The sequence below is a fragment of the Stegodyphus dumicola genome, chromosome X1, assembly GCF_044657685.1.
Source record: "Stegodyphus dumicola isolate Sdum_Otavi_A_Nest chromosome X1, ASM4465768v1".
In the NCBI taxonomy this organism is placed as follows: domain Eukaryota; kingdom Metazoa; phylum Arthropoda; class Arachnida; order Araneae; family Eresidae; genus Stegodyphus; species Stegodyphus dumicola.
The window spans coordinates 151,472,429-151,497,853 of NC_140780.1; the positions used below are offsets into that span (position 1 = coordinate 151,472,429).

General features: G+C 34.5%; 1 protein-coding gene across 1 annotated transcript in view; it reads right to left on the reverse strand.

Annotated features, from left to right (window-relative positions):
• Window positions 1-25,425, reverse strand: part of LOC118190559 (tyrosine-protein phosphatase 69D-like) — a gene marked incomplete at its 5' end in the record, with an annotated part of 240,084 nt that overhangs the window by 155,040 nt on the left and 59,619 nt on the right. The window contains 5 exons of the mRNA XM_085808231.1: window positions 996-1,117; window positions 1,212-1,281; window positions 3,643-3,878; window positions 7,596-7,892; window positions 12,210-12,509. Coding sequence (XP_085664357.1) covers window positions 996-1,117; window positions 1,212-1,281; window positions 3,643-3,878; window positions 7,596-7,892; window positions 12,210-12,509 — 1,025 coding nt within the window. The remainder of the gene's footprint in view (window positions 1-995; window positions 1,118-1,211; window positions 1,282-3,642; window positions 3,879-7,595; window positions 7,893-12,209; window positions 12,510-25,425) is intronic.

A 25,425-nucleotide genomic window follows, 5' to 3' on the forward strand; every position in this document is an offset into this window, starting at 1 on the left:
TCTGATAGCCCCATGATAACTGTGTCAGGGCACATGACTGCCAAAACTTATGTGAACATTTTGGCCGATCAAGTTCATCCCATGGTACAAACTTTGTTCCCCGATGGTGATGGTGTCTTCCAAGAACACAAATCCCCTGTTCACACAGCTTACATTGTCCAGGACTGGTTTTCTGAGCACGAGGATGAGTTGCCCCATCTCCCCTGGCTACCACAGTCACCAGACCTGAATGTGTTATCCACCGCCAACATCGTTATCTGAACTTGCCACCGTTTTGCAGGAAGAATGGTATAATATTCCCTTGGCAAACATACAGGAACTGTATTTATCCATTCCGAGAAGACTGCAAGCTGTTTTGGATGCCAACGGGTTTCCTACACCATATTAAGCAAAGAAACATGTTTTTTTAAAGGTGTTTCCATATTTTTGTCCAACCCCTGTATATATGTAGTTCAGCAGGACATTCAAGGGTCCTTTAAGCATCCGAGCTCTTATGTGACGGCATTCTTTGCATACCCTTATTTGCTTCTTGACCATTCTTGTACCATTATCAACTTCATAGTATTAGTAATGTAAAAAAAAAAAAAAAAAGAATCAAATATAATATAGCTATGTCTTTTCTATACTACACACGCTAAAAGCAAAATTCCTTCAATGTTATAGATTGTTTTGAAAACCACAAATAGCAAGCAAGGCTGAATTTTTAAAATAACGCTTAAATCTTTAAATAATACTTTAAAATATCAGTAGATAATTTTGTAATTTCTTTTTCCTCCTCCATTTGTTTCGTTTTAGTTTACTTTGTTAGATCGCTAGAGTTGCTGCTACCACACGGCATAAAGAGAAAATGAGATAAAACATTTTATAGCATCATACCTCCCTACTACTGTATACGTAAAATAGTAGTTCTCTTTAAAATTTAATTCTTTGATACCTAGGAATCTCAAGGTCCAGAATACCTTGAGATTTATAAAAACACTATGATATTTACTCACATTGTAACTCAGTATAGTTCCTCTTGCATTTAGTGGAGCTTCCCAAGTGATATAAACCGAATCTGCATCTTTATCAAAATCATGATCACACCTCATTTCTACATTCTGTGGAGGATCTGGTACTAGAATAAAAAGAAAAGACAAGATGTGTAAAACAGAGGCTAATAATTTTAGGTGCAGATCAAATGAAAAACAAAAGAATATATATTCTTTTACTTCCGTCTGAAGTTGTTCCTTCTAAAGGTTCTGACCAATTACCACAACCTAATGCATTGCAAGCTTGAACCTGAAATAAAGTACAGTTTTAAATTAATGATAAGAAGATTTAAGCAGCCTCTTACAAGAAATCAAAAAGCTAATATATACGATATAGTTAATGGCATCGTAACACACCAGAGAGAGTCAGAAATATGGCTACATGTTTGATCGTATTAAATGATGACAATATTACGGTTAGCGGAAATAAGATAATGCTGTTGGAAAAAATTATAAGAGTACAAGCGGGTAGTGCTGTCCGTAATTTCGGGAACAAGCTGGTACGATAAAAATAGAAAATTGAACTCTTAAGCTTACGCCAACCAGCTCAAATTCTCTTTCCCTAGCCGCTCGGCTTAGGTTAGGAGAAAAAATCGAGTTAGCGAATACACCTTGGAAGCAAAGTTCCGCTGGTATAAACGAGTCTTAACTTTAGAAAGGAAACATATGGAATTTATTTCAGAAAAAACCGATTAAAATGAGAAAAATCAGAATTTCATATTTCATTTCATACGCATTTCGCACATTTAACGATGAGCATTTCCCCCCCTTCTTTTTGATATCAATACAATGGGAAGGTTGAATAAAGCATTCGTAACTAATTTAGTTTGGCTTTGTTAAAAAATAAATAAATATAGCTAATCTTTCATTTAATTTCGTTAAATTTTCCTTATTTTTATCCTGTTTTATGAAAAATGTTTTGCACATGAAGATATTCAGTATTTTAGGTATAAATAGTAAAAAGGGCGATCAGATACAGGTCTCTCTTCTTCAGGAGCAAACTATTATAGTCTATATGTTTTATTAGCCAATATATTTTAAAACTCAGTATTTTATAATTTTAGTGTTATTCCATATGGTGAGTTTCTTTAAAATAATAATCATTATTTCAGTTTGCCTCAGAGAGAAATGTTAAAACTTTCAGATCCAGCTTTAAAAATGTAACTAAAAAACTAATTAAATCTGAAGTCTTTTTTAAATTCTTGGAGAGAGATGTTAAACTTCCAGATTCAACTTTAAAAATGTAACTATGAAAACTAATTTTACAAAATCTAGCAAATCATCATGTCATTCAATTGAAATCGAAGCTGGGTGACTAATGTTGCATTTCACTTATATCACTTATTTCACTTTAATGACCAAGTTTTTAGTAGTAAAACTAACTATATAAGATGAAAATTATAAACACTACAAAAGTAAACCATATTCTCAGCATAACTAAAATTCTCTTTAGTCATCCCAACTTCTTTCATATCAGTCATCCCTTTCTTCTTATTCATCCCAATTTCAGATATCAGGATAATAATACAACGGGTTGATGAATTTCAGAAGTCTGAAGCATCAAATAAAGGCATCTTCCAGCAGAGTAAATGCTTTAATCATGTTTATGATAAATACGGCACTGATTTAACGATTTGAGACAGTAATCTTCAGTTAAATAAGCGAAAATTAGCGGCGAAAAAATATATATAGAACCATGCCCATCTTAGAATATCACACTGCAAACACCTGAACTACGTACCGACCTGTCCGTACTCGCATAATACACAGTGTTGGAGAGAGCTGGTTTTCACTGTTAACGACACCTGGCGACTAGCAAATTAAAGACAACTCCTGCACTGTAGAATCCGGAACCAGATCAGGGGTTATCCTCGGTATAGTGATGGAGAAAACTCGACTGGGTTAGTCTATTCATTACAAGGCTCACGATCCTTACCAATGTTCCTTCATCTGTGCTACCGTACGCCTTTTCTAGATGTTTGCATAAAGCAGTAGCAAAGAATCTCTAAGGAGAGATTCCTTAGAGACTTCTTAGAGATTCCTTGGCAGTAGTTTTTGCGAGTTTCCCACAGACGACAACTATACGGAAGTCATACCTCATAACTATTGTGGTTTACAACACTGCAACTGTAATTTGTTCCTGCATATTCAGTTATCTTGATTTATGATATAAGTGCGAGCAAATCACTTTGATTTAAAATTAAGAAAAAGTTTCTATAAACTAGAAAACTTTTTCATGCCATTCGCCTACTTCCACAATATACAATAACACACTAAGGTTTGCTTCAAACATGTAGCCATATTTGTGATTCACCTTGTAGCATGAAAAGACATATAATATGGCATATATGTATATTTAAGAATAAAATGCATTTGCAAGCTTTTATTTATGTATTTTTAAGAGAATGAAGTTTTAACAGCTTTTTTTCTGATAATGGTCCGTTTTCTAATCTATGCAATTAGCAGGGATGCCAGTGTAGCGTAAAAAACTTTACCATTTTTATTGCCTTTTAATTTAGATTTTATAATTTAGTTATACGCATAACTAACTATTCGTTAAAACATTTCACGCAAGTAAATAAAAGGTGCAGAGAGCGAAAAGACAGCAAACCTGAAAATTGTAGGTTTCACCAGGATCTAGACCCACAAAAATGTACATATGGTTATTACGGCCTGGTGCAAGAATATCCATAGTGTTATTTAATACAAGACTACCATTATGATGCCAAAGTTGAACGATATAATGAGTGATATTGGCTCCATTATTATGTGTTGGTCGTCTCCAGCCAAATAAGAGCGTTTCATTAGTGGATGCAAGGACGTGTACCCAGGATACTTTAGAAGGAACTGAAAATGAAACATACAAAATTTTATTATTCACAGCAGAATCACAGAAAAAGGGAAAAAGTTCTTTATTTCTTTACAACATATAATACAGGTCACCAGGATCTAAAGCCACAAAGATGTACATTTGACTTCTAAATTAACATATAATACTGTTATTTCGAAATAATAAGAAAAATAGTTTGTGAAACTACGATTGCTTTCTTTTTGCATAAGGGACTTAACAAAATTCTAGTATTCGAAGTTAATTAAATAATAATGTATAATAGAAACGAATTTAATTTTTAAACAAGAAATAAGTATTAGAAAAAAGCTAGGTAAACTTTAGCGCCAAAATTTTTTCTCAAGTGCGAATTTCAGGCAGTTAATAAATATAAGTATTTAACTACTTTAAATCTAGCATTACGTCTCTAAATTTGGCCGATAGGTTGGTTTGGTTTACGTGATTACGGGAAAGTCTCGAGGGCTATCTGCCTACGGGAAGGGATTCCTCTGTGGAAGGCTTTCTAAGGGAAACTGGTTCGCATACATTTTACACATGGGTAAATTCAAGAAAACGCCCATGCAGCCACCCCGTTCGCGGGATTTAAACCTCGGACCGAACTACCAGTGTCCAACGACTTTGCCACTCGGCTGCTGGTGGGCGTTGGCTCACTGGAAAAGTATTGTTAAGTAAAATTTTGTTTACGATGTCAAGACTTCATTGACGGTAACAATAAAATTCATACTTATTTGTAGAAGAGATATTCAATGAACGAGCAAGTTGCAGCAATTGATTGATTCTTCAAAAAATGAAAACGTTCCACTCGATTTTCGATTGAGCAAATAACTATTTCAGGTTGCTAACATTTTTACCATTACCTACTGAAAAATAAACCTTGGTTATAATAGAAAATTTAGAATGATTTTTCGCTCTCTCTCTCTCTCTCTCTCTTTTTTTTTTTTTTTAAACTAATCTTAATATAACGAGGACTAAATACTTCAAAATGTGTTCTTTAGGAGTTATATAAGGCAATAATAAATGCTTTAGGGTTTATTAATTTTCCGCTTTTGATAAATTACATCTGTAATGTCTTTCCAAAATGACAATGTAATGAAATTTGCTTATATAACCTCTTTTATCGTTCTGTGTCAGCTGAGTTCAAAAGCAGAGCATAATATTCATTAAATCAAAATTTTATATAGGTTTTGGTAGAATTCTATCTCTCATTTTAAGAAAAGTTATGAATATTTTGTAGACTTTTCTGCAAACAATTAAATTAATACCGAGCATTCTAAGAAATGGATATTTTAGCAAGAGACCTATGTTCTACGCAACTATTATATAGTTACAACAGCACTCTACAGTATCTGTATCACTGTTAATATTTCTCTGGTTAAAATACTTGAATGGCTTTAGGACCTAGTGGAACAAGTTTCTGAAATCAATGTTTCAAAGCCAAAGAATATTACAGGCTTCCAGAAATCTGAACAACAGAAAAAAATTTAAATCCTGATATGCCCATAAATTATTAATTCTTTCATTAATTTCAGTATTTAATTAATGAAAGAAAATTAAAATAACATTCGAACAGCTGTTTAAATAATTTAAACAGCTGTTCGAATGTCAAAGAGAAAGTTGTTTAAAGGTTCCCTCACGCATGTAAAATCTTTCATTCGAAACTATTCTATATTAACTGGAGCTCAGACGCATAAAGAAATACGTTTGCTTGAATTATAGAAATTAGTCCCAGAAACGAATCGTTGAAAAGCAGGTAATATCTCTTGAAACACTATCACAGCATTCTCAAGCTCCAAAGAACAATTCATTGTGATTCACAAAATACTAAACGAACGTAGTTCGAACCAAAGATTACAGTAAAAATCTATCACAAGAGCGAATGCAGACATTTGATATACAATTTAATTATATCGATAATTGTAGTTCGTTTTTTCAGCTTCTCCAGTTCAAGCTGACGGGTTCCTACTTAGATTCTGGAATTCTTTAACTATCTGCTGCATAGTCTAGTACCCTCGTTCATCGCTGGAAAGCTTGCATTATATGGCAAAAAGCCGAAATTTTCAGCACATCATCAACTTTCGAAAGATCTGCTGTACAAAATCGCTAAAACGTGTTTAGACAGATGTTAAGGAAAATTCCGAGGGAAAGTCTGGAAATAAGACCCAGCTAGTGAGCAAAATTCTTCGGGATCTTCCCAGTCGTTCTTTACCTAGTAAGTTAGAACTCTATTTATCTGAATTCCATGTTTTTCTTTATACGGCAAGAAAAAATAATCCTGCTTTTAGTTTACTTATGCGTTTTAAAATTTTAGTCGATTTAAATCAAATAAATAAATAATAAAGAACATATACTAATGAAGTTTTTAAACTAATTTAGATGATTGGGTAGGCTATAAATAAAATTCGGCTAACTACGTTTAAAAAATATATAGCCTATAAATCTTACCAAGGAATTAATTACTTACTACAAGCCCATTTTAAAAAGTAATGGCTTAATTTTAGTTAAACGGAAATAAGCTAAGCGTTTGGTTTTGCGCAAATAAAAAAATAACTTCTATATGTAACTTTAGTATAAAAGTTAAAAACAAGGCATAACTGTATAATATTCGTTTAAATAAAATACGACATGGCGGGTGAATGCCCTCATTTGCATTTCATTAAACCATATTTGGCATGCAGGAGAAGGGAGAGGGATCCAGATTGTTTGAGTATTTTGAAAAAGGTATGTTTCCGTTAATTTCAGATGTTTGGAATTCTATTCGATTCGATAATTTAGTTCTTCGAAATGTCCCTGTGTATATCTACTTTGCTCTCCCTCTACCTTTCTTATTCCAGACTATTAGTTTCTTTTGTTAGTTTACTTCATTCCAGTCTGTGGGAAAATGAACGTTTTATAAGCGCTTTAGTGCTAATTTTGGCACCTAAACGAACGCAAAAGAATTGTGTTTTCAATTAAATGCAAATTAATATTAATTGTTAAAGAAACGATGAAAGTGCTCTGGATTATAATGTAAAAAATTACATATTTAAATGTATCAAATTTTTCCATTTGCTTTGACTTAAACTCTTCAGGGTAATAATAATAATAATATAAAAACTTAATAAAATAAAACCCACTGAATAAAAATTTTGAAGCTGGTTAAAATACATTCTATTATGTTCCAAAACAAATGGTTCATTTGAAATAGTCGTGTTCTCCCCCTCAAACCAAGATAATCTATTATCGAAAAGCGCTTTTTAGTCTTTGTTCGGATAATCAAGGCAAAAGCAGCGCAATATAGATATCAAAACATATTTTAAAGACATCTCTCTCTCCTCTTTTTAAACCCTCCCATTAATTAGCTACCCAAGACCGAAAAATATAATAGATCAGTCGCATAATTCATCGGAGTCCTAACGCGAAAAAGTTTGAAACACGCTTCATAAAATGATCAACTAACGTATATTACGCTTCTTTGATCGTCATCGTCACTTATCTGTTTGTAGGAAAATGAAGCTGGAATCCCTATTCCAGCTCCGAACAAATCTGGTGATAAGGTTATCCAACATCAGAATTTATACCCGCAGAAGTTTCACACTAGAATGGAGGAAATGTATTGTAAGATGACATAACTATAGCTAAGTTTTTAATACTTGTAAAGATTTATCATTGCCTAGCTATGTATGAATTAAGAAATTCTCTTATGAAAGCAAAATAAATAAATTATCTTGAAATCTTACCATCTGCTGGCATTGAAACATTCACGAAATCAAAATCACTATATCCCGCTTCATTTACGGCGCAGAGCATGAATGTGTAAGTGAGTCCCGGTAGCAAAGAGTGCACAGTATAATTTCGAACATCGCCATGAATATCATGATCAAGGTCTATCAGTGATTCATCTAAGAAATTTTTGCTCTCCAAATGAAATCGTTCAACAGGTAGATTTCCATCATACATAACATGCCACCTTAAAGTAACGGTGCTTGAATCTTCTACAGTAATATCGTTTTTTAAGAATTCAACTTCAGGAGGTTCTGTTAAAAACAAATAAAGAAATATTAATTTACACAAATATTTTTAAAAATCAGGTAGAAAATTTTAAAAATGCACTAATGGCCATTTGGTTACATAAATTTTCAAATACTTTGAACGCATTCACATAATTATGCAGAATTACCATATATATTTTGATACATTTCTTCTGAAACATTTTTACTTTAGATTTATAAAATACGCTAAGTGTTTAAGTCGGAAAAGGAAGTGGTTTCAGCATACTTCATTTATAAGAATATTAGGCTCGAAAGTTATAAACTAGTATGAAAGGATTACATTAGAATTTAAAGATATATGTAATAAAAAACACGTAGCAACATTTGTGATGAATCAGACGTTGTAAATGCATACTGAGGAAGAATTCTGATTGCGTAGAACGCTAAAATGTTGAATCCGTGATGAACAGCACACTTAGCAGTCCAGGCATATTAAATCTTTATTTTTATTTCAGTTGGCATTTGCAGCCACAATTTACTAGGGACTCTTTTTAATTGCCCCAATATTTACATTTTTGATACTGTTGCGATAGGAAAAGAGCAGAGCAAAATAGCGTCCAAGCGGCAACAGAGGTAGAAGCAAAAGTGCGCAATTATCCAGTATGGAGGCTCACCAACGTAAGGTTTTGGTTTAGGCTGTTTATTAAGAGAAAGGTTTCAGTTGTCGAAATTTTGAGTTTAGGTTCCGAATTAGCTACGTCAGCAGTTTTACGCAAGCCACGAGATATAGATTGATCTAATAATGGCACAATCCAGAAACTTTATTACGATTTTTTGAATACAAAGAGGAAACAACCAAATAAAAAATGAGGAATTAAGAGGCCATTATTAAATTGAACTACAAAGCTGATTTACATCTTTTTTATCCTACATGTTTTATATACATATATATAATTAAATAATTGAGTTAAATTAAAACTAAGGAAAAGAGTGAATTATAAAATTGAAATTTAATTAAATTATTAAAAATAATTAAGTAAAGTTACTGGAATCTACAAATTTAACCTGAGTTGAAAAAGTGATATACAAAAATATAAAATTTAAAAAAAAAAAGAAAACTACAAAAAATAGTTACAATAAGCAAAAAATTGAATTATCACCGTCAGCTTTAACTTTTTCAAGAGGTGGAAGAATCTAACAACGAATATAACATCTTTTTCTGGCAAAATCAGTTATTTTTCTCTTCGTTTCTGACTCCCTGAGGCACCGAAATTATTTTAAATTATTTGTACCTTAGAAAATTAAGGTGAAAGGTGAAATTAAAGTGAAAAGGTGACATTTTTAATTTTAAATAGTCTCTGTAGATAATATATGTATAATATACAAAAATTATCAAAACTTTTCCTACAAAAACAAAATTAAAAATAGCAAAAAAATAATGCATAATAAATAAATTCTTATATTCTTAGCAGTTTTAGTGCAAGTATTAGGCTATTTATCCATATCTATCCGTATAGATAGATATAAATATATAGATAATACAAAATAAAAATAAAATAAAAAAAAAAATCCCATTTTCAGTACGGAATAAACTAAGGACAAAAACTAAAAAACTGAAGCACAGTGGCAAACTGAAAGAAACTGGGGGGGGGGGGTTAAATATGCAAAAAAACCTCAAATGAAAATGAAATTTACATCTTTTCCTGCATCGTCATCAGGGATTTTGCGCAAAGAAAGAAAAAAATAAATTCGTAGCCGAAAACAATCAAAAGGGTTTGAAAATAAAACGTTTATCATAGGTTCAGAGCTGACTAATCTTACACGTCTCTTTGTTATAATGCTTTTATATTCAGTCTAAAAGCCTAAAAACATAGAATTTTAATTCACGAATTTTGCGAATTACTAGAACGAGCTTTGCTAATTGCTTGTATAAGCATTCATTTTCAAAGCTGAAGTATATTAAAAATTCCATAGAGCAACTAAGTAACACGGCAAACACTTCACATTTAAAGTGAAGAGGTAGACGCGCTACATAAGAATAGTTCTGAGAATGTGATCAAAGATTTCGAAATTCAGAAATGCAGGAAAAAGATATTAAGAATACAAAGCGGAACTATAAAAAATAAACATTTTCCTCCTTGATGCATATTTCATTTCACTTAGAAAAACAAATTTTCATTTTAAGATTTATCATTGTTTATATTTTGAATTACGGGAATACCAAAACATTTTAAACAGTCAGCGCCATTTAAAGGTCTTAATCCGATTCTAGTTGACTATGAATACCCCTATAAGCTCTGTCGTTTTAGAAATGTTATCATTCATTTGGCTTGCCATGAAGACTTAGATTTAATCAAAGTTACTTAAGTTACTTATAACTGATTATATACTTTGCATCTGGCACATGAATATGAGTGCCTAATTGTTATTTTAGTACATACAATACACGACATTGAAGATAAAATACCAATAGGGAATGGTCAAAAAATTATGCAAATTTCAGGGTAGACGCACGCCATCGAGTTATGTGAAATGCGCAGCTCTCAAGCGCACGTTGAAGAAGATATAAGGGAAGGAACCTGCAGAATGTTGAATTTTCGTGCCATTATTTCTGCTAGGGAAAATCATCGTAGAAAATTTCTTCTTGTCTCAGAGGACACGTGTCATAGCAGAGAATGCCAGGCGGTCGTCAATGGAGGCAGTTCCAGCAGACAGATGATTTTAAACGAGGTATGGTGATCGGACTGAGAAGTGCAGGTTGGTCCATACAGTAGATCTCAGCTGACACACACCTGAACGTGTCCACAGTGACACCACAACAGCTATGGCGAAGATGGTTGGAACAAGGAAATGTGGCAAGGGTGCCGGTGCCAGCCAGAGTGACGTCAGCACGCGTGGATTGACGCATCCGCGGTGGCGGAACCGCAAGCAACTTCTGTCTCCATTCTACAGCATGTTCAAGACACCCTGCATGTTCCCATATCGATCAGAACCAACTGCAGTCGCTTAATGTTTAGTGGCTGCACTCGTGGCGTCCGTTAAGAGACTACCATCGGCCCGACATCATAGACGCCAACGACGTTTGCAATGGTGCCTGGCTCGAGCGATGAGTACGAAGAATGGCACAGGGTCATATTCTCCCATGAGTCACGCTTCTGTTTCTCCAATGATAGCTGCCGCGTACGAGTGTGGCTCGATGTGGAGACAGGTCTAATCCGGCAGCAATTGTGGAACGCTCTACCGCACGATAACGTGGCATCATGGTTTAGAGCGTAACTGCGTACGATTCCAGGTTACCTCTAGTTCGTCACTATGACAACCCTGCGGCTCGTGACACTCCCCCACCTTCAAGGAGTGCTCAATGCCCTTTATCAACAGGATAACGGCCGACCAGACTGCTCGCATTAACCAACATGATCTGGAAGGTGTAGAGATGCTTTCCTGGCCACCATTCTCTTCTGATCTCTCACCAATCGAACACATTTAGGATATGATTGGGAAACATTTTCAGACTTTGCCATTGCCGCGTTCAGAAGACGATCCGTGGCAAATGGTTTACAGGGAATGGAAAGCCATTCCTCAGGACACCATCCGTAGTCTCACTGACTCTGTTTTTAGACGGGTTGCTTCGCGTATCGCCGTCCAAGGTGGTCCTGCAGTCTGGAGCTATATCGGAGATCGTCGATCGAGTCCCCGGGGGTTCGACCCCATTCATTTCTCGTGGCGGGGACTGACAGAGTGGACAGAGAACCCACAAACAAAGAAATTTTTTCCCGAAGGCAAGGTGACAGAGTTTTTAACACAGCAACGTTTTAGTTCTGCCTAATGCTTTGCAAAAGCCGGGAGAGGGCAGCGGGGGTTGCGCTCGCGAGGATGAGGTCCCACGGACTATGCATATTTCAACTCTGTATGGGTCCTCTAGAATATGGACCTGGGTCGGAGGTCTATGATCTGGTGTGTCAGTCCTGCTCTGGGGAAAGTCCCCGGACATACTGGTATTACGTACCGCATGGAAAACCATGTTGTTGTCCTTATCTCGATCGAGCCCACTGAGCCAACACTGTTCTCGCTCTGTATTATGCATATCATTTCAAAATAAAGATCACTTATTGTTCGTTGCTGTCTCTCTCTGTCTGACGAGTTTCATCACTTTCTGGTCACTCCTTCTTGGCAATGCATTTTCAATGTCGAGTAATGTAATATATCCATAACAGTGAAGTGCATAATTGTTACAAGATAGTTGACGTCATTCATTTGAATGAGAGAGTAGTCTTGATGCATTTCTAATTTATAATTTATATACTGTATGACAGACAGAATGATTAATGAAAATACAGTAACATATACAGTAAGATACATTACCTTGAACAAGCAAGTCTTGGGCTGCACTAGCATTTGTAAACTCATTACTTGCTTCACAAACGTAAGTTCCATTATCTTCTCGTTGCAAGTCATCAATACTCAAGGAAGCCAGAATCGTGGTAGCATCAACCGGTGTAACGGCTACTTGAAGGCGACTATTTGTAGTGGTGTTGACCACCTCATCCCCTTTCAGCCACTCAACTTCTGCTAATGGATGGGCTATGACTAGACACGTTAAGTTAGCTTTTTTTCCAGCCTTTTGTGCAGTTATATTATTTTCTACTTGTATTGTAACAGGAACTGAAAAAGAAAAAAAAATAAACTTAATAAACGTATTAGACTAAAAACATCATTATCAAGAATGAAGTTAATTACAAAAACAGAAAAATGTAACATGTATCATGTGCAATCCCAAATTTTGAATAAAGTGGATCTCATTGTTAAACAGAAGATAAATATTGAAAGACCAAGGTAATTAAAATGAGCTTCTGAGCATGATTTCAGTTGGTATAAGAGGTGTCATGGTCTACTACAGGCGTTGGTTGCTTTTCAATGGTCTTCTTTTTTCTTTTAGAACAAGAACCCATAACGCTGGTAAGACCCCCCTCCACGAAAAAAAAAAAAAAAAAAAAAAAAAAAAGGGGGGGGGGACGCAAGCGTAATGTCTCGTTTAGTATCCAATACACTATCAATAGTTCTTGAGAAAGATAAACAAGTGGGGAAAACACTGTAAAACGCTCAGCAATATACGAGCCATTCCTTTTTCAAAACGGGGGCTAAATCAGTGCACGTTACTTATGGAAGAACATGTTTTATGTCTAGTTCCTTCAAAACACCAAGTATTTCAATAATATTTATATAGGATCATTATGCAAGCCATAAAATGCGCCGTGTCTCATTTTCATGGTAATGAAATTTCTTTGCCGTCCATTGTGCTTTACGCATTAGTACGTTTCCATCGTGACACACAAACACTAACTACAGATATAATACTTCAGACACCGCATCTACCTAACCCTACAGAACTGATGATAATCTTAGGCAGTGGTGGACCAATTAAAAACTATCAGTAAGCCTAAATAATGGCCGGAATTGCTGCACAATATCCGTAATACCGCTCTGGACATGAAATACTCCAGATGATAAAACTTTTATAGGTTCTCTTGGCAGGCAAGCTCTCTGTGATGCCGGATAAACTGTGAAGGTGGAATTATTGCAGAAGTAACGCATATTTCACATTGTTTGAAGTCCACGATTTTCGTTGTTGGCGTTTATAATGGTTATAAAGGGCCTGCATATAATAACAATTACCCATGACCTGCATTAGAACTACAGATAAGGGCCTGCATATAAACAACTTAAGCGTGAATATTCACTTTCCTAATCTTCGTGAAGTTTGCAAAGAACACTTCTGATGGAAACAGACAGAACAGTCGCACGCAGTAATCAATTCCGCAGAGAGCTCGACAGCGGTATTTTTATGTTTTTTAGATATAATCCGTGTTAGCGCTCGATGCATGTTTCAAAAAGCTTACTTCGACAGTTATTTCTATCAGGATGCGATTCGAACCTAGTTGGTATGCCGACATTGCGACTCTCAGTTATACTATACAGATCTGCCTACGTTGTTACAGATACACTGGTGAGATGGTACACAACTTATTTTAAAATATGTATCGCATTATCTTGTGTAAATCTTTATAGCTAGTGTACTACTGCTAAACTAATTCAACTTTCATGCGTTCCTTTAGTTGACCTAATGTAAGTGAAGATCGTAATAAATGTAACCGTAAGAAATAATGTCTATAAAAAATTTTGCAGAATTCTTTAAAATTTTGTCATCAAACAACTATAAAAAACTTATCACAGCTAGGTCATGAGGAATTAATTTTAACGAAAATTAATTAATGTAAAGTACTCAGAAAATATCCACTGGTACTTAGGTTGGTGAAAAATTAATTATGAAAAGAAGAAAAAATTAAAAACATAGTTTACTCCATCTGCTACTGAATTTTTTTAAAAAAGAGATAAACCTTTTTTAAAAAAGTATTAAACTTACTACTACAAAAGAAGTCCACTCAGATATGAAATTTTGCTGCTCTTCAAATTTCTCATTTGCATTAATATATCATTTAGCAGCAATGTAGGGTTACTCTCTTATTGGGAGAGGGAATTTCCCGACAGAGGGATATGGTAGAAGAGTCGTGCCTCGCGACCTCAGCTTTTCATAGAATATACTCCATGATTTCTTCTAGCGTGTATAACATCGAAAAAAATGTGCGTGTATCGTAAACTCGAAAGCACGAATAGTCAGCCAAAGGATTTTTCCAACAGTTTTAACACACATTTGCGCTAATATATTGGTTTCTGTTACTTATAATTTCTTTTTCAATTATTTTATAAAATGTGTCAAGGATTTTCGCATCGCCCTTGAATTTATGAAGATAAAAAAAAGCAGGAGACCCTTGTTATTTGGATTTCAACATTTTGGATGTTGTTATTTTCAATTTTAGCCCCTTTTCAGTTCTTTCCTTTCAATCATTCTTTCGAGTTCCTTTTGGAGTTGATAGCATACTTCACCTTAATTTTTTTTCATACTTGCATCCTTTTTAAAATTTGTTAAAGAATTTTTTGTTTCATTTTATGATTTCATATTAGCGTTACAAAGAAGGATACAAATGCACATATGTTCCAAAAACTGAATTTTCTTTCATATTTCGACTTTTTGAAACAGAAGCTAAATAAAATTTTTTTTGAAACGGAATTTTTGAAGCAAGGTATTTCGTCTTTTTAAAAAAATTTTTTTAAGAATGGATGCTGAAATTTAAAAAAGGTAAATTCATGAAAATGGTTTTTTGAAAATAACTTCCGTGTTTTTACTAAATTGTATTAACCCTTATATACAGATAAGAGCACTTGCCTATACAATTGGCTGGGTAGAAGTTTTATAACTTTACTTAGGCTTTCTGTGCAATAGTTACAATTAATTTTTCTTATTTTTGAACTAGAAGGCGAAAAATGCAGTGCTAAAAATCGACGATGAACAAAAAGTTATTCCACTAATTTTGACACAAATCTGCACTGAAAGGCTAAAGAAGATGAGAGAATTTATATTAAGGCAGAGTAAAAGGTATGCATAAGCAAGCTTTAGTACTGATTGAAAGTTAAAGTAATAAGTTTCAATCGCATCAGTTCGTCAAAATTTAGATTCAGGTTTTCCGAAAAGCAATCTTAAATTACTTTTAAAAATACGAAAGTACTTTGCAAAATGCTTCCAGTAATTTAAAACGAGGAGGCAAAAGCTAAAGCGAAAAGAAAAGCCATTTCCAATAAATTGAGCTCCCCCTCCTCGCGTTATGTAGAAACGGAAAACCAGAAAACATTTTAAAAGCACAGTAAGGAAGACTAAAGAACAAACTAAAATATCGGAGTTGTAAATCGCTTGTGTCCTACCAGTCTAGCACTGCTACGGGGCTTGGTCAAGAATGCGTTCGATTTCTACATGACAGCTTTACAACTAGGCTATCATGCGATTAAAAAAAATTAACTCTCACAGACTATCACATTTCAGTAATCTCACGATTGACTTCTTCAAAACTTTTACAGAATATATATGAAGTTTAGAGCACTTTGTTATATTTTTATTCTCTATCTATACATTATCCAAGGAGTTCTTAATTCGTAATACAGCATTGCTGAACAGATGCTTTAAATTGATTTTAATTCGGAAGGGGGAGAGACGGGTGATACAACGATTCGCAGTTCGAAAGAAAAATTTACAAGAGTCAAATCATTAATTACTCGAGAAGTCAAAATTTCTGATTGCTTAATGGAATTTTATACACAGAAAATCTAGTTAGGAAATCTTACTTGTAGGAAGCGTGATGCTATTCGATTAAATGTAAAAGTTCTCGGATTTTTCAGTTTCAAGATTTCTAGTGCTATTTGACCGTTTTACCTTGAGGGGGTGGGGGTTCCTGTCAGTCGCAAGTGAGAAATACAAATATTAAATGGTACATTTTGAAGTTAAATTACATGCTTCTGCAATCTTTAACGTCACGGACATGGTCATATTTGCGCTCAAAATCTGTGAGCTGCTTCGCTATAATTTTATTACTTTCTGCACCATCTTAAGAAGCGAGAAAGTAACTTACTAAAAGAGCAGAAAGCATTTTTTTCGGTGAAGTCTTTTCCTTACCAAATGAATCGGAAGGTACCCGCTACGCGAAAGAAATCACATCAAGAAATTTAGTAGCAGGATGAACGCAAAATTCCGCAGTTGCATTTAGGATTACGAAATTTCCTTTTATTTATTTTCACTTTACTTTTACACTTTCACTATCTTCGCTTCCTGCTTCTTACGCCATTTAGCCACATTTTTTCTGGTTACTATAACTACATGGCTTAACAGTCGAGGCAATATAGGCAAAAATACACAAAATGCAGAAAGATTTGAATGACAAACAGGCCTTCGCCCCTTTCAAATCAAGAGATTTAACTTAGACCCTTGCTGAAATAAAGTAATACTTGTAAAAATCACGAAATCACAAAACATGCAAACAAGAAATCTTCAGAGAATGGTATCAACTTAAAAATTTTAACCCTAATAGTTTTTGAAGATGCTTCTCTTGCTCTCTGTAAAGTTAAAGGTTTATGCACAATTTTTTAGAAGAATGAATAACATATTCGTTTACTGAAAGTTATAGTGAATCACTTACTACATATAAAAGAAGCATATTCAGTTCTTAGATAATGCAGATCTTATATAAATATTTTAATAGTATAGATTTAGAAAAAATTTTGAAATTCTGTAATAATCTAGGGGAAAAAAAAAAAAAAAAAAAAAAAAAAAAAACATATAAAGCAGAAAAACAAGTAGATGGCTAGGGAATATAAATTTACAGTTTGCGAACAGCAAGAATTCGAAACTGGGTAGTCTCTAAACATATATGATTTAAAAATATCACTTAAATTTACTTAAAGCTTTGAATCATAAATTATTACTTTACAACATCTCAAAGCTTCAACAGGTTTATAGTATTAATTCAAAAGTCAAACAACAAAAATCAGCGTTATATTTCAAAATTTTCACAGGACTAGTTTTGATAGTTTTACCGAACCATCATCCTCAGCTGCAAAACCGCAAATGAACAAGATAGGAAATAATGATTAGATAAGATAAGAAAGCCTGGACAAGAGTCAGCAAGTGGCGCCATCTGTTGGTAAAACCAGAACTAAAACATAATTTCTTTAAAGGCTGAAGGCAAAGATGGATTGTAATTAGGATCGTTAACTAGAACAGAAAGGTTTTTTTGAATGTGAAACGCCTCTAGCAAAGTTCATCATCATCCAGTTTTCCAATGGAAGATGTTTTTTGAATAATTTTGGCAGCAGAAAAATTGAAAGTGTGATTTTTCGGACCAACAATGTTGAGCAACAGAAGACTTCTGTGTTTCCTTTTTTCTAACATATGCCTCATATTCCTTGACGCGAAATTTTAAGGCTCTCTTAGTTTGGCCAATGTATATTAAACCACACTCGCAAGGAATCCTATAAATACTCCAGGAATTCATATCCGGAATGGGGTTCTTGAGTATGGAACTCGGAATTTTATTGATGGGAGAATAAACGATCCTAAAGTTAAATTTCTGCAAAATATGTGCAACTTTATAGCTAATTGATGGAAAGAAGGGAATGACAACAGAATTTTTATAATCTCCTAAAACAAGAGTGTGCCTTTTAGTGTGTTGAGATGAGAATTTTTTAACTGCTTGATTAATAATGTTGGGTGAAAAGCACCTGTCAATAGCTATTGCTTTTAAATAATTTAGTTCTTCATGAATGGACAGTTTGGAGGAGCAAATGTGAAGAGTACGGAAAACATAGGAATAAAATGAAACTAACTTTTGTTTAGTCGGATGACATGATTTAAAGTGTGGTGGAAGGCAAACCGATGATGGTTTACGGTAAACCGCAGTACTGAAGTTGGATGTGTTACGTGTGACCAGAATGTTGAGAAACGGAAGAGAATTGCAAGTCTCAAGTTCAAAAGTGAACTGAATAGCAGGATCAATAGAATTCATTGTTGAAAGAACTTTATTTAAATCATCTTTATTACCTTCACACAGGGTAAAAGTATCGTCTACGTAGCGGAACCATACCGGGAAGTTTAAAGTTTCAAACAATTTTGATTCATAATAATGCATGTAGATATCAGCCAGGATCGGACTGAGGGGGCTTCCCATGGCTAATACCTCAGTTTGCTTGTAATATTTATTTTGGAAAACAAAATGCGTTTGTTTCAAACAGAGTTGAGTGAAATAAATTAGCTCATCAATTTCGATGCAAGAGAAATTAAATTCGCGAAGTCTGGTTTCTAGACATCTTAATGCACCCTCCACTGGAACACTGGTGAATAATGATTTTACATCAAAAGAAACCATGCGTAAATTTCTAGGAGAAATGTTTTTAACCTTTTTCACAAACTCTACTGAATTTTTTATGGTGTAAATGCTGTTGTCTAATAGAGTTGAAAATCTAGAAACTAAATATTTAGCTAATGGATACAAGGCACTACCTAAATTTGATACAATAGGGCGGAAAGGAATACCACATTTATGAATTTTGGGAAGAGAATATAATCTGGCACAATTCGCAACAGATGGGATAAGCGAATGTTGTGAATTAGCGAGTTCCAGATGAAGATTATAGAGTTCATGTTCAATTTTGGACAATTGTTGACGTGTATCCCTTATGATGGACCGAAGTAAGGTAAGCTTGCAATTTAACAGAATTCTTGAAACGCGACTGGAAGGTTTTTGATTAGATTTGATTTGAATAAAATTGGGGATCAATTTTTTACATTTAAGTAAAAAGTTAAGATGATTCAGGAATTTTTGCCGTTTCAGGCGTAATTTAGTGAAACGATTAACGGATGAAGGCATGATAAACACTGCAGAAAATCAAACTAAATTAACTAAGCAATAATAAAGCACACACAAAACAGAAGAAAAATCCCTCACTGAAACGAATAGAAAACAAAACGTTTGTAACCAAATTGCATGAAATCAGACAAGCAAAGCACAATATCCAAATATACGAAACATAAACAGAACTTAATAATTGTACAAAAGTACTTACCGAAACCCATGCAATCACAAAATGGCGGGCACACCGCGTGCAAAAATAAACCGTTTTCGGCTCCGAAACACATACAAACTCAACCCGACGAAAACCACGTGGAAAAAAAAAGCAAAAAATAAGTCTGTTTGGGGCTTTCATAATTAAGACACAATAACACGCCAAATAAATACTAATTCAAAAGTCAAACAACAAAAATCAGCGTCGTATTTCACAATTTTCACAGGACTAGTTTCGATGGTTTTACCGAACCACCATCCTCAGCTGCAAAACCGCAAATGAACAAGATAGGAAATAATGATTAGATAAGATAAGAAAGCCTGGACAAGAGTCAGCAAGTGGCGCCATCTGTTGGTAAAACCAGAACTAAAACATAATTTCTTTAAAGGCTGAAGGCAAAGATGGATTGTAATTAGGATCGTTAACTAGAACAGAAAGGTTTTTTTGAATGTGAAACGCCTCTAGCAAAGTTCATCATCATCCAGTTTTCCAATGGAAGATGTTTTTTGAATAATTTTGGCAGCAGAAAAATTGAAAGTGTGATTTTTCGGACCAACAATGTTGAGCAACAGAAGACTTCTGTGTTTCCTTTTTTCTAACATATGCCTCATATTCCTTGACGCGAAATTTTAAGGCTCTCTTAGTTTGGCCAATGTATATTAAACCACACTCGCAAGGAATCCTATAAATACTCCAGGAATTCATATCCGGAATGGGGTTCTTGAGTATGGAACTCGGAATTTTATTGATGGGAGAATAAACGATCCTAAAGTTAAATTTCTGCAAAATATGTGCAACTTTATAGCTAATTGATGGAAAGAAGGGAATGACAACAGAATTTTTATAATCTCCTAAAACAAGAGTGTGCCTTTTAGTGTGTTGAGATGAGAATTTTTTAACTGCTTGATTAATAATGTTGGGTGAAAAGCACCTGTCAATAGCTATTGCTTTTAAATAATTTAGTTCTTCATGAATGGACAGTTTGGAGGAGCAAATGTGAAGAGTACGGAAAACATAGGAATAAAATGAAACTAACTTTTGTTTAGTCGGATGACATGATTTAAAGTGTGGTGGAAGGCAAACCGATGATGGTTTACGGTAAACCGCAGTACTGAAGTTGGATGTGTTACGTGTGACCAGAATGTTGAGAAACGGAAGAGAATTGCAAGTCTCAAGTTCAAAAGTGAACTGAATAGCAGGATCAATAGAATTCATTGTTGAAAGAACTTTATTTAAATCATCTTTATTACCTTCACACAGGGTAAAAGTATCGTCTACGTAGCGGAACCATACCGGGAAGTTTAAAGTTTCAAACAATTTTGATTCATAATAATGCATGTAGATATCAGCCAGGATCGGACTGAGGGGGCTTCCCATGGCTAATACCTCAGTTTGCTTGTAATATTTATTTTGGAAAACAAAATGCGTTTGTTTCAAACAGAGTTGAGTGAAATAAATTAGCTCATCAATTTCGATGCAAGAGAAATTAAATTCGCGAAGTCTGGTTTCTAGACATCTTAATGCACCCTCCACTGGAACACTGGTGAATAATGATTTTACATCAAAAGAAACCATGCGTAAATTTCTAGGAGAAATGTTTTTAACCTTTTTCACAAACTCTACTGAATTTTTTATGGTGTAAATGCTGTTGTCTAATAGAGTTGAAAATCTAGAAACTAAATATTTAGCTAATGGATACAAGGCACTACCTAAATTTGATACAATAGGGCGGAAAGGAATACCACATTTATGAATTTTGGGAAGAGAATATAATCTGGCACAATTCGCAACAGATGGGATAAGCGAATGTTGTGAATTAGCGAGTTCCAGATGAAGATTATAGAGTTCATGTTCAATTTTGGACAATTGTTGACGTGTATCCCTTATGATGGACCGAAGTAAGGTAAGCTTGCAATTTAACAGAATTCTTGAAACGCGACTGGAAGGTTTTTGATTAGATTTGATTTGAATAAAATTGGGGATCAATTTTTTACATTTAAGTAAAAAGTTAAGATGATTCAGGAATTTTTGCCGTTTCAGGCGTAATTTAGTGAAACGATTAACGGATGAAGGCATGATAAACACTGCAGAAAATCAAACTAAATTAACTAAGCAATAATAAAGCACACACAAAACAGAAGAAAAATCCCTCACTGAAACGAATAGAAAACAAAACGTTTGTAACCAAATTGCATGAAATCAGACAAGCAAAGCACAATATCCAAATATACGAAACATAAACAGAACTTAATAATTGTACAAAAGTACTTACCGAAACCCATGCAATCACAAAATGGCGGGCACACCGCGTGCAAAAATAAACCGTTTTCGGCTCCGAAACACATACAAACTCAACCCGACGAAAACCACGTGGAAAAAAAAAGCAAAAAATAAGTCTGTTTGGGGCTTTCATAATTAAGACACAATAACACGCCAAATAAATACTAATTCAAAAGTCAAACAACAAAAATCAGCGTCGTATTTCACAATTTTCACAGGACTAGTTTCGATGGTTTTACCGAACCACCATCCTCAGCTGCAAAACCGCAAATGAACAAGATAGGAAATAATGATTAGATAAGATAAGAAAGCCTGGACAAGAGTCAGCAAATGGCGCCATTTGTTGGTGAAACCAGAACTAAAACATAATTTCTTTAAAGGCAAAGATGGATTGGAATTAGGATCGTTAACTAGAACAGAAAGATTTTTTTGAATGCGAAACGCCTCTAGAAAATCCAGTTCTCCAATGGAAGATGTTTTTTGAATAATTTTGGCAGCAGAAAAATTGAAAGTGTGATTTTCGGACCAACAATATTGAGCAACAGAAAACTTCTGTTTTTCCTTTTTTCTAACATATGCCTCATGTTCCTTGACGCGAAATTTTAAGGCTCTCTTAGTTTGGCCAATGTATAGGTTAATAGTATATTAGATGCCACAAAGTAGGAAGAGAAGAACTCGAGAAATCAACCAGCACGTCAAAAGCCTTAGAATCAGAGGCAAGTATTCGTAAATTACTAAACTAAGGAATACTAACCGTATTCATTTTTTTAGAAAAATATGGTTCTCGTAAATTTGGGATTTCTAAGCAAGAAAATTGAGTATTTTCCCACAGAACAATAATGAATTCCTGCATCAGTTCTTAACTATTTTATATTCTTAAAAACAGTAACTGATCTTTAGAAATACATATGCTTCTAAGAGTTTTCTAAGGAGTAGGTTTTTATATTTTCACTCTTTCACCATGCAAATAACTCAACTGCAACCATGCAACTCACTTAATAAAGTGAGAATATCGTATATGTAAATGCAAAAGAGCCTAAAATAAGTGAACAAGATGGGGAAAAAAGAATGTTAGTAGGAATTAAAAACGGAATATAAGGCGAATCCAGAAATGAACAGAAAATAATGATAATGGAATAAAAAGACTCCAGTGCCACCTTGAGATAGGCATAGTGGTTAGTGTTCTTGGCTTCTGTACCGTTCGTTGGGCTCGGGTTTGAACTCTAGGACAAGGCAGGGATGTTTGTAACTGTATGGTGTCTGTGCAGTATGGCGGCACTCAAACTACACGGCGAGTCGAAAGCCCTCTGGAATGGTTTAGTGGTAGGGAAAGAGGAGAGAGATCCTCGCACCCGTGCCCTTTCACCAAAACTGGGACGGGGCTGGGCAAAGCTGCACTGCCACTTATATAGCACTCAAGGCTCATGCCAACGACAGATGTAATCTTGAGCTTCTTGCCATGATTAAGTTCGTGGATTTGCTCTGATTCGGTCAAGACAAGTGGGAAAACCACAACAAGACTACAGTACCTAGATTGAGAACTCCATAATCTTCCATGTTGCGAGATTGGCTTTGAAAGCTAGGTTTCGGAAAATTTACATCGCTCCACATTGTTTGAAGAATAGCGTGTCTGATGTGAACCAGACATTTTATTACAATACTAAAAAAAGTTAAAAAATGCAGCAGATAAACTTTACAATGGCAGAGTAAACTTTTCTCTCTTTATAAAAAATTAGGTCATTTCTTTTTATTTCAGTTAAAACAACAGCCATTACAATATAATATGTTCGTGCCCACCAACGGTTGAGCTTTTCTGTAAAGTCGCTGAATACTCGTAGTTTCCATCCGAGTTCAAATCCCTAGAACGTGTAAGAACGTGGCTACGCGTAAGTTCTCGTGGTTTTCTTCAATTTGTAATAAGTATACGGGGCAGTTTCCTTAAAGAGCCCTCCGTGAAGGCATCCCACCGCCTTGGCAGAAACAACCGTGTGCGTAAACATAATTAAAAAATAATAATAGTAACATTGTTCTCATGACAAGTTTTTTTTAATTTAATGTCCCCCACCCCAAAGTCATATACGTTAAACCAAAAGAGAGCAAAAATCCCAATCATTTCTCTTTATTAAATCATAAAATGAATATTGTAAGGACACATGAGTTAATAAGCATATATTTCAAACCCATTACCTCACAATAATATACGCGCATTAGATGTGCATACTAGGGCAGTTCTTCAATTTGAACGAACAAAAAATCGAACCAGACAAAAGTAATTTTTATAGAGAAAATTAATGTTACAGAAATAGAAAATGTGGTAATTTATAAATCTTTACGCCAAAGATTTTCAAACTCACGAATCGCTTAAGCCGTAAATGATAATTTAATTATAGGAGCATACGAATGATACGAAGATAAAATTTAACGAGCCTCGAAGTCGCCGATGCCGATGAAGGAAAATAAGAAAAATTAATTCATGAGTAGATTAATGAGATGGAAAACAAATCTCTAAGATGTATGCTTGTTATTGATTGAAAACTTCTTCCTAACCTCCATAAATTTCCTCCGATAGATGAATAAATCCAGCGAATAGGAGACACTGCATTCAATGACATATTGATATGTTAAAAATCATCGATCCTATTCAGACATGGTTATAGACGTATTCAGAAAATCGTAGCAAGAATAACCACCGAAAACTTTTTTCTAAATATGAATGCATTTTAACAACTACCATTTGTAGAAAATACTTCGATACCTGTGTTATACAGTCATTTCAACAGAAGTGCATTCTAGTAAGCTACCTCTGCAGAGGAATCTGACTTTACGAGATCTTGATGAATTTGTTTTATAAATAATACGGGGGAAATAATTTTTCCCTTATTATTTATAAAACAAATAATTTTCCGTCTGTCGTATTTCCCTAAACTACGGACGGGAAAAATGACCATAACGAACCTCGCAGCCCGTTCGCCTGGGTTCGGGCCCGTGTGGAACTCCCACTCTTCAGCGGTCTTAACCACTCGGCTATTTGTGGGACTAGATTAGAAAAGCCTAAAATTCTTAATTAGGTTCTGTCGCACACACAGCGTTATTCACATCATTATTGAGATTAGATTTATTAATTATAGCAAAGCAGACGGAAGCTATCTGCCATAAAACACGATGGCTTCACCGAAGGCTTCGTCAAGGGTTCGTTGGTTAATAGATCAAGGCAAAGTAACTCGAAGGTTATCTAGCTAAGACAAGGAACGCCTTTATGGAAAACTTTCCTTTAAAAAGTGCCTCATATTACACGAGGGGAAAAGAATGAAAACAGCTATACATATTGTTTTCATTTTAAACACATTTTTAGGATACCATTGAATAAATTATGGATAAGTGATTACGTTTCGTATATAGAACTTCTCTACTCTGAGAGCGATTCTTTGCTAAACATAACTAAGGGCTCCTTTCCCAAACATAGGTTAAAGAAATGCAGTTACATCCATTCACTTTCGAAGAAAGCAGTTTTATCGCTAGAAATGTCTTATTTTTTTGGTCACCGTTACGTTACATTATGTTATGCTACCAAATTGCTTATCAACCCGAGGTCTGCCAACTATTAACATTTCACGAGGATCTTTCCTTTATCATTCCGACACCTGGGCAGATTGCAGTTGTCGTTTGACATTATTAATACCTTTGATATTAAAATAGTATATTTCTTAGATAATTGAGCAATTTAGAAGCAATATACGTAAGTTTTAAAAACTTATAGTTTTAGTTTTTAATAATATCTTTACCTGATATAGTTTAT